The following is a 14,418-nucleotide window of genomic DNA, read 5'->3' as shown; positions in this document are numbered from 1 at the left end:
CACTGAAACTTTGTGTTTATTTCGGTTCTTAGCTGTTACTAAAAATTAATCATATCACAAAAAAATGGGAAAAATGGAAAAGCATAGAAATACTGAAACATTTTTGTGAGTACATTATTTTCTATGTATCATTTATTTAATAAACATGCTGCCAGACAAAATATGAAACATACGCAAGCTAACAAGATATCTGTGGCATAGCATTTAAAAAGCGTGTTTAGCATATCAAGTGAGAATGCTTGCCTTTAAAGTCACACCTCAGATTGGATAATAGATCAGAGTTAAGTCCAGCCAGGCTGATATGCAGAGAGGTGAGTGTTAGGCAGTGGCATTAGTAGATTTTATTAAATATTGGAAGCAAGTAATTTCTCTACTTGTATACATAATCCTACAAATTTTAGGTGTGTTTAGAGAAAACTTGGCAGAGGTGGGTGTGGTAAAGAGTAGAGAAAACAATGCATTTCACTTCTGCTAATACTGAGTATAACAAAAGTTCTCCAAGTAAAATGGAGCTCAGAGGATAACTAGTGTTTGAACTACGACCAATGTTGCCATACTCTGGGTCTTCCTTAGTATTGTCTACTCTTCGTTATTTCAGGCATGGCTCAAAGCAATGAAGAAAGTATGAAAAAGATTAGCAATGTGAATCTTGACAAACTGATAGAGGACTTCTCACAGATAGAAAAGGTATGTAAAGACACATAGCAAGTGGCCGCAGAGAAACAAAGATTTTTGTCAGGGAGAGGAAATGGGAAGAAAGGAAAATTCATTTTTTAAAAAAGTAACCCAGGTCTGGAGATACTGCTCAGTACTTAGGAACACTGGCTGTTCTTAAAGACGAGAGTTCAGTTCCCAACACCCTCTCGGCAGCTCACAACTGTCTGTAACTTCAATTCCAGAAGATACACCATCCCCCTGTGGCATTTACAGGCACTGTACATTCATGGTGCACTTAGATGCAGGCAAAACACTGATGCACATAAAATAAAAATAAGCAAAGATTTTAATTTTAAAAACATTAGGCAATGTCTGCATTTGTTTCCATGAGCAGCTATTTGCTTACTGGGAGACCCAAATTTTAAGTTACATTTTTCATTGTTTGACTATTTTTGTAGGCTGTATTTCTTTGTAAGAACTAATAAGCTTGGTGTAGTTTAGTCTTCAGACATGAATTTTAGCTATGTTAGCTAAATAATAAAAGTGTGGCCAGGCATGGTGGCACACATAAGTAATTCACGTACTCTGGAGGCAGAAGCAGGTGAACCTCAGTTGAAGGACAGCTTGATCTACAAAGCAAGTTCCATGACAGGCAGGGCAACACAATGAGACCATGTCTCAAGAGGAAAAAAGTGTGAAGGCTAAGAATTCATGGGAATGCTGATTTATTGTCTCCAAATCTCAAAGAATACTATGCCAGAACCAATAAACTTACTTTTTTCCACTGTATGATATTATAGTAAAATGTATCATTGTTGAACAAACATACATTTTAATTTTTAAAATGAACCAGATTTGAGTAGCAAAAGTGTGTTTTGTTAAATCTTTTCTTATATTTTAAACTTTAATGTTTTACATATTCTTTGGCAATATCATACATGCTTACAATGTTTCTTAATCATATCCAACCCAAGCCCCCCTCACATACCATGGAACACCCCCCAGGACTTCCCCTTCCCACCATCTCATCATCAGCATCCTTTTTTCTCCTCCTCCTCCTCCTTTAGTAGCTCACTAAGTCTGGTTAGTGTTTCCTGCGTGCATAGGGATGTGACACACCCGACCATCAGTGAGGAGGAGCTCCTCAGCTAGAAGGAGAGCCTCATAGGTCCATTTCCACTCCCACTGGAATGTTGACTGCCTTGATCTTGTACAGACCGTGGCTGCTATGAGTCATGAGTACAACAGCCATGTCCTGTCCCTGTCCAGAGAACAGCGTTTTACAACTCTCTTGCTCATCCTCTGGCTCTTACATTCTTTCTGTTTTCTCTTCCATAATGCCCTTTCTCTTTTCATCTTATTTGCACTAATATATAAAAATGTTCCTAGCACAAGGAAACAAACAGTTGATATATTTTTGCTAAAGTTAAGATAATGCCAGAATGCCCACAAACTCTAAAATAGTTTTAATGAAAGTAAAATAGGTTCATGTTCAGTCTTACCATGATGATTCATTATAATATAGAACATACATGTGTTTAGTTTTTCCCCTCTTCTATCTCTTTTCCTTCTCATAGCCTAAAATTTAGTCCAGAAATTAATATAGCAACAGGGAAAAGAAATAAGTACTCTTGTGAAAAAGGAATCAGTGCCATATGTTTGGACATGAATTAAAAATACATTATCATATTCTCAAGTGTCTTAAATCGAAATAATTGTTCATTTCTTAATTTGATATAGTATTCTGACATTTAGAATTCTACCTCCTAGAGAAATACATAAATGGTCATACAGATGAAGTAATACAGCGTGCGCTGCTGAAGATAAAATGGGGATGTGAATAGAGGTGCAGGAAGCACAAGATCAATGATGAATTGATGTACTTGAAGAGTACAAGGAAGCTTATTGTACTCTTAACAAAGACACCAAAGAGACATATTCAGAATGATTCTTTATTGTCTATAATAGAAAAATTATAAACAACAAAATTTTCCCTAATAGCAGCTTCAAAAGTACGATTCAGAATAGCTGTTAAAAGAATGTGCTTGTGATATTGTCTCCCAGATAATAGTGCTAAGTGGAACAGCTAAGTGAAGAACAGAATAAATAATGTAGTTATATCATCATAAAGTCGTCTGGAAAGAAAAGTTTTAATACAAAACATCACTGTCATCTCCAGGCTAGTCATAAACTCCTGGGCTCAGGACATCCTCCTGCATCAGCCTCCAGAGAGGCTGACTGTAGGCATCTACCATAATGCTTGGTAGATGCCTTTGATTAACATGTAATTAAAGGTTAAATAATTGAAAGAAAGGTGCTCAGACTAGGTCATATTTTCCTCTTGTTTAGAACAGGCTAATTTAATATTTTGCCATGCCCCTTTCTATGAGTGTGTGTGTGTGTGTGTGTGTGTGTGTGTGTGTGTGTGTCTGTAAGGGGGCCTCATGAATGTTAACATAGCACTTTATCGCTGGCCTGCATAGCCAATCCTACCATGTTATTTTTAAAATAGATAAGGAGAAAATAGATCAGGAAGTCATAATTGTAGTAAGGGTGCTCACTACAGCGACTACCATGGTACCCTGCAAGTATAGCCTACTTTAAGTGCACATAGAACTTTTCAGACCCTTGTCTGATTGCACTCTTCTTAGCATAGTTTTAAGTACATGAAAACCTAGAATGAAGGAAGTCATTTGCTACCAGAGGCTATACTTGTAAAAAGGGGAATATTGAAGGCTCAGTACACTAGTTTGTTTAAAATTATATCCCATATTCAGTTATTAGACTTTCAGATGTTAAATGGGTTTTGTTCTTATTTGTCCTCGTATTTGTCTTCTTATTTGTCTTAGCAAAAGAGTCAAAATAGTGTCATTTATTTTGTGATAACGTGCTACCAATTTCTTCTGCAGAAGATGATAGAAACCACTGGAAAGAATAACCGTTTGGATATTCAGCTGGAGAAGAGTAATAGTTTATTAAAGATAATGCAAACAAAAGAGGCCACGATAAAAGAAGGTCAGTCCTCCACTGCCTATTGAAATAGTAGGCTAATGAGGGTACTCACTACAGGGACTGACCTTATGCCCTGTGTGTGTCACCTACCTTAAGTGCATATAGTATTTTTCAGACTGTTGTCTTATTGTACTTTTTTAGTATACCTCCAAAATATGCGAGAAACCTAGGATGAAGAAAGTTAAGTCTTCTGCCAGATACTACCCATGTAACAAATGGCGAATTGAAGGTTCAGTACAAGTCTATAAAACCATGTGGGGCAAAACTTGATTTCCTAGTAAGTAAATGTAAGATGGATCACCAGTTTTAAGAGTTTAAAAGGAAGCTAGGAGCTGACAAGGTGGCTCAATCGGTAAAGGCACCTGTGGGCAAGTCTAGACTTAGTTTGAGCCACATAGGATAAAGAACACCAGCTCCCCCAAAATTGCCCTCTGACTTAGCATGTCACACTTACTTACACATATGCATATGTACAGACACACAAAGAAGGCGGTAAATGTGAAAACATTTTTTAAATGAAACTATGTGCTTGTATTTTCCTTTTGGGTTTTTTATTTTTATTGCTTCTTTTATTTTTTTGAGATTATAATAATATCATTTCCCTCTTTCTTTTCCTTCCTCCAAACCCTCCCATATCCCTCCTTGCTTTCTTTCAAATGCATGACCTCTTTTTCATTAATTGTTGTTACATGAATATACATATATATTCCCAAATATAACCTGCTCAGTTTGTATAATGTTATTTGTATGTATGTTTTCAGAGCTGACCATTGAGCACATTTATTTTCTTCCTGTGTCATATGGAGAAGCCCTAAATAGCAGTGATCCAGTACCAAGATCTTGTCTTCAAATACCTTCTCTAATAAAAAAAAAATAAAAACTGGGTGAAGGTTAGGATTAAATTTGTACTGTAAGACTGAAGTATCTTGTAGTGTCAGAAGAAAGACAATACTCAAACAGAAAAAATAGCCAGGTGTGGTGTTACATTACAGGATTCCAGCACTCGGGGAGCTAAAGGAGGAGGATTATGAGTTCAGTTCAACTTGGGACAGAGAGAGAAGGGGGGGGCCTCTCTCATTCTAAAACATGTTTTTTAAAAAGTGAAAGAGAAGGAAAAAAACCATAGTGATAGAATTTGTCAAAAACAACTCAGAAACCAACTGAAAGAGCTCTCGATGACCAAAGCTGAAATAATTTCAGCAAGAAAAAGAACAGTATTGAATTATACCCATAATGCAAAGCAAATAACCTTAATCAACTTTTATAAATAAATAATAAAGGAAAAAGAGATCTCCCATGTGGCAGAATTCTAAATGACTTCCATAGATAATTTGTTCTAGATGGATGGAGCTTGACTCCACTGGGTAAACGTCAGCCCAGTAGAGTCGTTTCCTTTACTATATATAGGGAAGCACACAGTATAACAAGATGGAGTGTGTAAATTACATGGTGCTAAACCTTGACACTGGGCAAATGCTACCTCTGCCACATGATCAGTGACATCAGAAACAATGCCTTGTTAACTGTCTGTACCTTTGATGTGGTATGATATGATGAAAATGATGCTTTAGTTTTGAAAACTTCCTCCCCATTCCACAACCCCAGTCTAATCATGAGGTAAACATCAGCAGCTTCCCATAGAAGGACATGACAGAATGCCTGACCAGTATCTCAAGGGTTGTCAAGGTCATCAAAACCAAAAGAACAGAATGTCAGAACCCAGAATCCTAAGACGACATGGCAAATAATAAGTATAAAATGGTATGGTGAAAGCCCATGGGGCAAGCAAAAGAAGTTAATATATGGAAATGTGAATAAAGCATGAATTTTAGTTAATAACATCAATATTGATTCATAAATTATAACAGATATACCATACCAATATAGAGTATTAATAATATGGGTAACTGGTCATATATAATATATATTTATCCTATTGTATATTAGCAATTATATATAATCAAAAATTATATATTGTGACGAACTCCCTGACCAGCAGGAAAGAACAGCCACCAGACGAGGATTCTTCCCAAATCACACTTTATTGGAGCCTCTTGGTTGAAGGGAAGTATTTACTAACACACAAATTGATAATTAATACTAGATCCTAAATTTGCACTAAAATCATTAAATTATCAAGAAATAGCTTAATAATCAAGAAAATTTTAATAAAACAGCATAATAAATTCTGAGGGAAAGGATAATATAGATTAAAGTTTACAAAGACAATGAAAAGCTTTTATCTAAATCATTGAATGACATTCTAGTTGATGAAGAATTCCTTGGCTAGCTAATTTCTAATGTGGAAAAATATGGTGAGCCTGCCATCTTGTGTTCAAATTTTAAAAATACTTTAAAAACCTCCAGTATGCACCGAGTAGCAAGGTGATTTTCATTTGCTGATTACTGAAGGAACTTCAGCTACCTTATTTTACTAATTGCTGGATCCTTACAATAAATGATGAAGTAATGACCGAGCACACCTCTCTTATCCTATCACCTAGCCCAGTAGCATGTGCGAAGCAAGTTGTCAGCTAACGCCTGTCTGGGAAATGTAATTAACCATCATTCCGTTACTGGGAAATTGCAACATGGAGAAAGGAGAATGTGATGGAGAGCTTTGTGTGAGTGGGTGGCAAGGACAGGAAGAACAGGAAAGGTGACAGGCCACAAATGGGGAACCTGTTACTGGTCATGAGGCTTTGAGCTTTTGCAAAATACTTTTCATCATCATGACTGAAGAAAGTATTTTGCATTATGTATGAAGCCACTGGCACTCAGGTTGCTTTGTAACAGTGTTTAGGGGTTTTAATGCTTTCATGGCTCTGTCTTGCCCAGGACTTAGTTTTGAGTACCAAGAGAAGGAGCTTATTGCTCAGCAGTAACAAAAACCTCCTCTTACACCGTCTCACTAGCTGTGGCCCTCCACCTTTGAACACACTTAATGTGACTTGACTCTCTTTTTTAAGAATGGGCTTTCCTGGAAGAGTTGCATGGAAACACTTTTGGCGGTTCCTAGACATGTCCAGGTGTGGAGCACTTTCAGGGAAGACATTGTTAAGGCCCAGGGGGGACAGTCTCTACTGTACTGTGCCTTAGAAAATTATTGCTAAGTGTTGGGATTCATTTCACATAAAAGGTGAATTAAAATACTTACTGTATGTCTTGGCTAGTTTTCTGTCAACTTGACAAAAGCTAGAGTCATCAGAGAAGAGGGAGCTTGCAGAAAGGTAGTGGTTCATGCTTTTAATCCCAGCTCTTGGGAGGCAGAGTCAGGTAGATTTCTGAATTTAGAGCCAGCCTGGTCTACAGAGCAAGTTCCAGGACTTCCAGGGCTACACAGAGAAACCCTGTCCCAAGAAAAAAAAAATAGAGAAATGGGTGGGGAAAGAAAGGAGGGAGAGAGAAGTACAGGTTATGGGGAAGTGAGGAGGAGGGAGTCTCATTTGAGAAAATACTTCTAGAAGATTAGGCTATAGGCAAGCCTGTAGGACATTTTCTTAATTAGTGATTTATGGGGGAGGCCCCTGCCCACTATGGGTAGAGGCGCCCATGGGTGGTCCTGGGTTCTATAATAAAACAGGCTGAGAAAGTCATGGGGAGCAACCAGTAAGCAGCACTCCTCCCTGGACTCTGCATCAGCTCCTGCCTCCAGGTTTCATCACAGCAATAGTCACCCTAACTAAGACAGAAATTGGTACCAGGGTAGCTCTTGCCTCCAGGTTTCATCACAGGAATAATAGCCCTAACTAAGACACCATATATTGTAATGTACCTTGAGATGTCTGGTTGCTTTATTAAGATCACATAATTTTCAGTTAAATATTTTATTTCAATTCTTTCAATCAAGAAGATTCCAAGATGATTTTCAAATAAATATATCATCTGTGTTTTAGAATGTGCTACTCTTCATACTATGATAAAAGGGCTACAACAGACTATTCAGTATCAACACAGTTTGAAAGGTAAGTTGGGGAAATCATTCTCTTTTTTTTCATTTTTTTTATTTTATTGAGAATAAGAAAAAAAGTTTCCGCCTCCTCCCAGCCTCCCATTTCCCTCCCCGTCCCCCCACTCTACTCCCCCTCCCCCCTCTCTTCTCCCCCTCCCCCCACTCCTCTCCCCCTCCCTCTCCTATCCAAAGAGCAGTCATGGTTCCCTGCCCTGTGGAAAGTCCAAGGTCCTCCCCCCTCCGTCCATGTCTAGGAAGGTGAACATCCAAACTGGCTAGGCTCCCACCAAGCCAGAACATGAAGTAGGATCAAAACCCCTTGCCATTGACCTTGGCTTCTCATCAGTCCTCATTGTTCGCCATGATCAGACAGTCCGGTTTTATCCCATGCTGTTTCAGTCACAGTCCAGCTGGCTTTGGTGAGCTCCCAATAGATCAGCCCCACTGTCTCAGTGGGTGGGTGCACCCCCCGTGGTCCTGACATCCTTGCTCGTGTTCTCCCTCCATCTGCTTCTCATTGGGACCTTGGGAGCTCAGTCCAGTGCTCCAGTGTGGGTCTCTGTCTCTATCTCCATCCATCACCAGGTGAAGGTTCTATGGTGATATGAAAGATATTCGTCAGTATTGCTATAGGATAGGGTCATTTCAGGTTCCCTATCCTCAGCTTCCCAAGGGACTAACTGGGGACATCGCCTTGGGCTCCTGGGAGCCACTCTAGGTTCAAGTCTCTTGCCAACACTAAGGTGGCTCTTTTAACTAAGATATGTGCTTCCCTGCTCCCCTATCCAACCTTCCTTTATCCCAATCTTCCTGTTTCCCCAAGTTCCCCCAATCCTCCCCTTCTCACTTTTCTCTCCCTGTCCCCCCTTATCCCCAACCCATCCCACCCCCAAGATCCCAATTTTCTCCCCGGCAATTCTTAAAATCATGGTTTGCGGGGAGGATAGTTAATTCAATAAATTGCTTACATGAGTACAGCCCATAGAAAGTGTATTTAAAAGAGGAAAGGGAGGGAAGGAGGGAGGGAAGAGTGAGCAAAAGAAAGTCAGGTATGGTGGTCTCTGCTTCTAAACACAGCATGGTAAGAGGCAGAGACAGGTGAAGCCCTATAGCTCATTCAGGGGCCACCTAGACTGACCTACTCGGCAAACTCCAGACCATACTCTATCTCAAAACACAAGGTGTGTTGGTATTGCTGATAGAATGTAATGTAGCCATTATCACAAACTAGTGATTACTCTGAAAAATGAAACCTAGAATTACCATTCAATTCAGAAATTTCACTCCAAGGAATTTACAAAAAGAATAAAAATCAGATACATAAAATTTTGTATGCTAGTATTCATAGCAACTTTAATCACAAAGGCCAAAAGGTGGAAATAGCTCCTATAGATTGGATATAAAATGTGCCCTCAAAGGTCCATGTGTTAGAAACTTTGTCTTCAGCCCATAGGAGAAAGAACACTGGGGGAGAACCTTTGCCTCTTTTTTCTCTATCACAAACCAGCCACATACAGTGGACAGCTTTGACCTGCCCTGCACTTTCACTGTATGCTACCACAGGCTCAAATCAATGCGTAGTCATGAACAGAAACTCACAGAACTGTAAGCAAAATAAACCTTTTCCTCTTTGTAAATGTCCATCAAAATAACAGAGCCGAGTAATGCCAGTGTTCATCTACAAATGGTAAACAAGTGAGGTATATGCATAGGGCGAAATGTTAGGCATCCTTAAGATGGAGTGGAATTTGGATACATGCTACAACATAAACTTGAAAACATTGTGCTAGGTGAAATATGCTAGACAAGTACAGAGTCTCAGAGGCTATCTGGTTCCGCTTATGCCCGGTACCTAGAATAGTAAAATTCATAGAGATGGAAATAACAAGTTACCAAGGGCTGGAGGACAGAATAGGAGAGATTAGTGTCTCATAGACACAGCATATACACTATGGGAAGATAATGAGTTCCAGAGATGGAAGTCAAGATGGTACTCACATTATACTCAATGCTTCTGAACTGTGTGCCTAGAATAGCTGAAGCAGTAAGTGTTGTTGAGTATATTTCATCATGATAAAATGGTGCCTAGACTTTTAAAGCATAGGAAACTCAATCATAAAATAAAGCCCATTACTACTGAGAACTCAAGAACAATGGCAATGGGTTTTTGATCCTACTGCACGTATTGGCTTTGTGGGAGCCTAGGCAGTTTGGATGCTCACCTTACTAGACCTGGATGGAGGTGGGTGGTCCTTGGACTTCCCCAGGGCAGGGAACCCTGATTGCTCTTTGGGCTGACAAGGGAGGGGGACTTGATTGGGGGAGAGGGAGGGAAATGGGAGGCAGCGGTGGGGAAGAGACAGAAATCATTAATAAATAAATAAATAGTCAAAAAATAAATAAATCCCATTAAAAACAACAAGAAAAAGAAGGCCCATTATAATTTAGCACAGACTGGTCCAGAATTTTCAGTAGTCCTTCTACCTTAGTCTCCCAAGAGCTAGAATTATAAGGGCAAGCCATCACACTGGCCTCTGAAATTGTTTCCCTCCTCTGCTACATACTTCTCTGTGTCTGGAATACAGTTCTCAAAGGCAGAACAAGCCTTACCTCTTAAATCTCAGTTCAGGGTGGCTGCTTCTTTCCCAAACCCTTATTCAATATCAAGATGACCCAGGTTTGCCCCACCACATGTTCTCACAGAATTTCAAGCACAGTGCCACTATAGAAAGTTTATCTAATAAAGCTATTGCATCTACCACACAACTAGACTGTAAGTTCAGTGAAAAGCAAAAAATTCTTAATGTTCCTGCATTCCCAGTGTCTAGAATACTTCCAGAGCACATGCATGATCAGAAATGTAAATGTTACAGATAATTAATTTTAAGTCTATTTAGTAATATGTTCCTTGATTATTTATACACAGATGAAAATGAACAACTAAAAAGAAATGTTGATTTTATGAAAGAGAAGTTAAAATCTCATGAGCAGGTGAGTTTATAATTTATTGTATTTAGTTAGACCCTTGAAAGGCATTTGTTCATTCAAAGAAGAAACAAGTTGAGTTTTTTAATATTTTTTATTGTTTTTATTGAGCTATATATTTTTCTCTGCTCCTCTCCCATTCTCTTCCCTCCCCTTCAAAGCTCTCCCATCGTTCCCATGCTCCCAATTTACTCAAGAGATCTTGTCTTTTTCTACTTCCCATGTAGATTAGATCCATGTAAGTCTCTCTTGGGGTCCTTTTTTTCTAAATTCTCTGGAATTGTGAATTGTAGGCTGGTTTTTCTTTGCTTTATGTCTAAAAGCCACTTATGAATGAGTGTTATATTTATCTTTCTAGGTTTGGGTTACCTCACTCAATATGATGTTTTCCAGATTCATCCATTTGCCTGCAAATTTCATGATGTCATTATTTTTTTCTGCTATGTAGTACTTCATTGTGTATTGCTGGGTCTTGAGAAAGGTTGTTTCCTAATTTTCTGAGAAATCTCCATACGGATATCTGAAGGGGCTATGCCAGTTTGCACTCCCACCAGCAATGCAGGAGTGTTCCCATTTCCCAAATCCTCTCCAGCGTAAGTTGTCATCAGTGTTTTTGATCTTGGCCATTCTTAAAGGTGTAAGATGGAATCTCAGAGTTGTTTTGATTTGCATTTCTCTGATGGCTAAGCATTTCCTTAAGTGTCCTTTAGCCATTTTAGATTCCTCAGTTGAGAATTCTCTGTTTAGGTCTGTACTCCATTTTTTGTTGGATTATTTGTTCTTTTGATGACCAATTTCTTGAGTTCTATGTATGTTTTGGAGATCTGCTCTCTGTCCAATGTGGAGTTGGTGAAGATCTTTTCCCATTCTGCCATTTTGTCTTGTTGACTGTGTCCTTTGCTCTACAGAAGCTTTTCAGTTTAGAAAGTCCCATTTATTATTTTTCTCATTGTCTTGCTATTGGGGTTATATTTAGGAAGTGGTCTCCTGTGCCAATGCATTCTAGTGTACTTCCCACTTTCTCTTCTATGAGGTTCAGTGTGGTTGGCTTTATGTTGAGCTTTATGTTATGGCTTTGATTCATTTGGACTTGAGTTTTTTTCATGGTGGTAGATATGGATCTAATTTTATTCTTCTACATGCTGATATCCAGTTATGCCAGCACTATTTGTTGAATATGCTTTCTTTTTTCCATTTTATTTTATTTTTTTTTTTTGCTTCTTTGCCAAAAATCAGGTGTTCATAGGTGTGTGGATTGATATTTGGGTCTTCAGTTCAATTTCATTGGTTCTCCTATTTTTATGCCAGTATCAGGCTGTTTTCAGTACTGTAGCTCTGTAGTTGAGTTTGAAGTCAAGGATTGCGATGCCTCCAGAAGTTCCTTTATTGTAAAGGATTGTTTTGGCTATCTTGGGCTTTTTGCTTTTCCATATGAAATTGAGTATTGTTCTTTTGAGGACTGTGAAGAATTTTTCTGGGATTTTGATGGGCATTGCATTGAATCTATAGATTGCTTTTGGTAAGATTGTCATTTTTACTATATTAATTCTACCTACCCAAGTGTATGGGAGATCTTTTCATTTTCTGGTGTCTTTGTCAATTTCTTTCTTTAAAGATTTAAAGTTCTTGTCATACCAGTCTTCCAATTGTCTGGTTACAGTTACTCTGAGATAATTTATGTTATTTGTGGCTATTGTGATGGGTAATGTTTCTCTGATTTCTTTCTGAGCCCATTTATCATCTGTGTACAGGAGGGCTACTGATTTTTTTGAATTAATCTTGTATCCTGCTACATTACTGAAGGTGATTATGAGTTGTAGAAGTTCCTTGGTAGAAATTTTGGGTTCCTTTATGTAATAATATCCTATTATCAGCAAATAGTGAAAGTTTGACCTCTTTTCTGATTTGTTTCTCCTTGATCTCCATTTGCTGTCTTATTGCTCTAGCTAGAACCTCAAGAACTATATCGAATACATATGGAGAAAGCAGACAACCTTTCCTAGTTTCAGTGGGATCACTTTGAGTTCCTCTCTATTTATTGTGATGTTGCCTGTTGGTTCACTGTATATTGCCTTTATTATGTTTAGGTATGTTCCTGAAGCAAGTTGTTTTAATTAACAAACACACCAAAAATTATGTAAGTGTAATATATATATATATATGTAAAAATCTTTAATAAATGAATGATAACTTTTGCAACTTGTATATTGTTTTACAAAACATAATGCACTAATACCACTTACACGCTGGGTTTTTTTACCAGGAAGAAATGTAATTATTTTTGCTATATGGTTTTCAATTGTGCTAATAGACTTACTTTAGAGTATATTCTGTTGGTTAATATTTTTAATTGTTTTACTATAAAAGAGTGAGTCTGTATTCTTTGTGATTTGGGTAATCATCACACCATCCAAATAATGGGGGGACTTCGTGTAGAGCACATACTGGTTCTTTCCAGTGATCATTATACTCTGCCACATTGACTTCCACCCTTCAGAAACAGTGTAGTGATATGAACTGCAGAACATGTAACAGTTTCTCAAAAATGCAAAAGGCAAAAAAAAAATGCTAATTCCTAGCCACCTACCCATTGAGGGGATTTGTTGGACAACCTTTTTCTCATTTCCTTCTCAATACCACTGAGTATTAGGAATAACTATAAACCATTTGTCAAAAAAACATGCTCACGAATATATGCACACATGGTTTTGCACAAAATCTCAGCTGTAATTTCAAGTTATACTGCAAAGCCTTAGTAATAAAAAAATAGCATGGTACTAGCACAAAAACAAACATGTGGCTCAACGGACTAGAATAAAGAACCCAAATATAGACCAGATACACAACCGCACAACTTTAGGCTCCTGGTTATTTACAAAGATGTCAAAAGTAGATACTGGAGAAACGACAGCTTCTTCAACAACTGGATGTCCAGGAAGAGAAGAACGAAATTAACTACCTTTCTCAGCCTCCACAAGAATCACCTCCAATTGGACTGAAGGGTTAGTATAAAACATGAAATCCTAAAGCTGTTAGAGGAAAACGTGGAGAAACAATTCAAGATAGAGCATAGGTAAGGACTTTTGCAATGGCCACTCCAGAAAACAATGCCAGCAGCAGATAAATGGGACCTCGTGGGGTTAAGTCTTCTTACAGCAAGGAAAACCGTTGAGTAATGAAATAACCTACAAAATAGAAGAAAACCTTTGCTACCTGCTCATCAGACAGGATCAATACCTAGACTACACAAAGAGCTCTCAAAAATCTGTACAAAAGCCAATGAGGTTAAAGCACACGCCTGTCGGGCAAGCCGGAAAACTTCATTTCAATCCCCAGAACCCATGTAAAAGTGGAATCACCTCCAGGTAGTTGTCTTCTGACCTCCACATACATGACATACATGTGTACCATTCGCTCTCTCGCTCTCTCTCTCTCTCTCTCTCTCTCTCTCCTGACTTCTACTTTTGGATAAGAATATGCTCTCAGCTACTTCTCCAGGACCCTGCCTGCCTCCTTCCATCTCCCTGCCGTGATGATCATGAACTCTTAAACTGTAAGCAAGCCCCAATAAACTCTTTCTTCTATCAGTTGCCTTGGTTATGGTGTTTCTTCACAGCATTAGAAAAAGTAACTAAGGACATGAACAAGAAGAAACCCCTATATGTGCTAGTGGAAATATAAACTAGTCCAGGCACCATGGAAGTCAGTGTGCAGGTTTCTCAAGAAACTAAAACTACATTTACAATATGACCCTGCTATACCATTCCTGGCTATTTACCAAAGGGGTTCTATATCATCAAATCATAGAATTA

General features: G+C 38.4%; 1 protein-coding gene across 2 annotated transcripts in view; it reads left to right on the top strand.

The window, feature by feature from the left end:
• The first annotated feature begins 600 nt into the window (after nucleotides 1-600).
• The window catches only part of Ccdc152 (coiled-coil domain containing 152), a 20,846-nt gene continuing 7,028 nt past the window's right edge, over nucleotides 601-14,418 (top strand). Inside the window, exons 1-4 of one of the 2 annotated variants that reach the window (XM_050139004.1) lie at nucleotides 601-687; nucleotides 3,567-3,672; nucleotides 7,566-7,634; nucleotides 10,548-10,612. In XM_050139004.1, the coding sequence (XP_049994961.1) occupies nucleotides 601-687; nucleotides 3,567-3,672; nucleotides 7,566-7,634; nucleotides 10,548-10,612 (327 nt within the window). The remainder of the gene's footprint in view (nucleotides 688-3,566; nucleotides 3,673-7,565; nucleotides 7,635-10,547; nucleotides 10,613-14,418) is intronic. The other variant, XM_050139005.1, reaches the window with a different exon arrangement.

Source organism: Alexandromys fortis, unplaced genomic scaffold (assembly GCF_014885135.2).
Source record: "Alexandromys fortis isolate MF-2015 unplaced genomic scaffold, M_Fortis_MF-2015_v1.1 scaffold_37, whole genome shotgun sequence".
NCBI lineage: Eukaryota > Metazoa > Chordata > Mammalia > Rodentia > Cricetidae > Alexandromys > Alexandromys fortis.
This window is presented reverse-complemented; position numbering and strand designations above follow the sequence as displayed.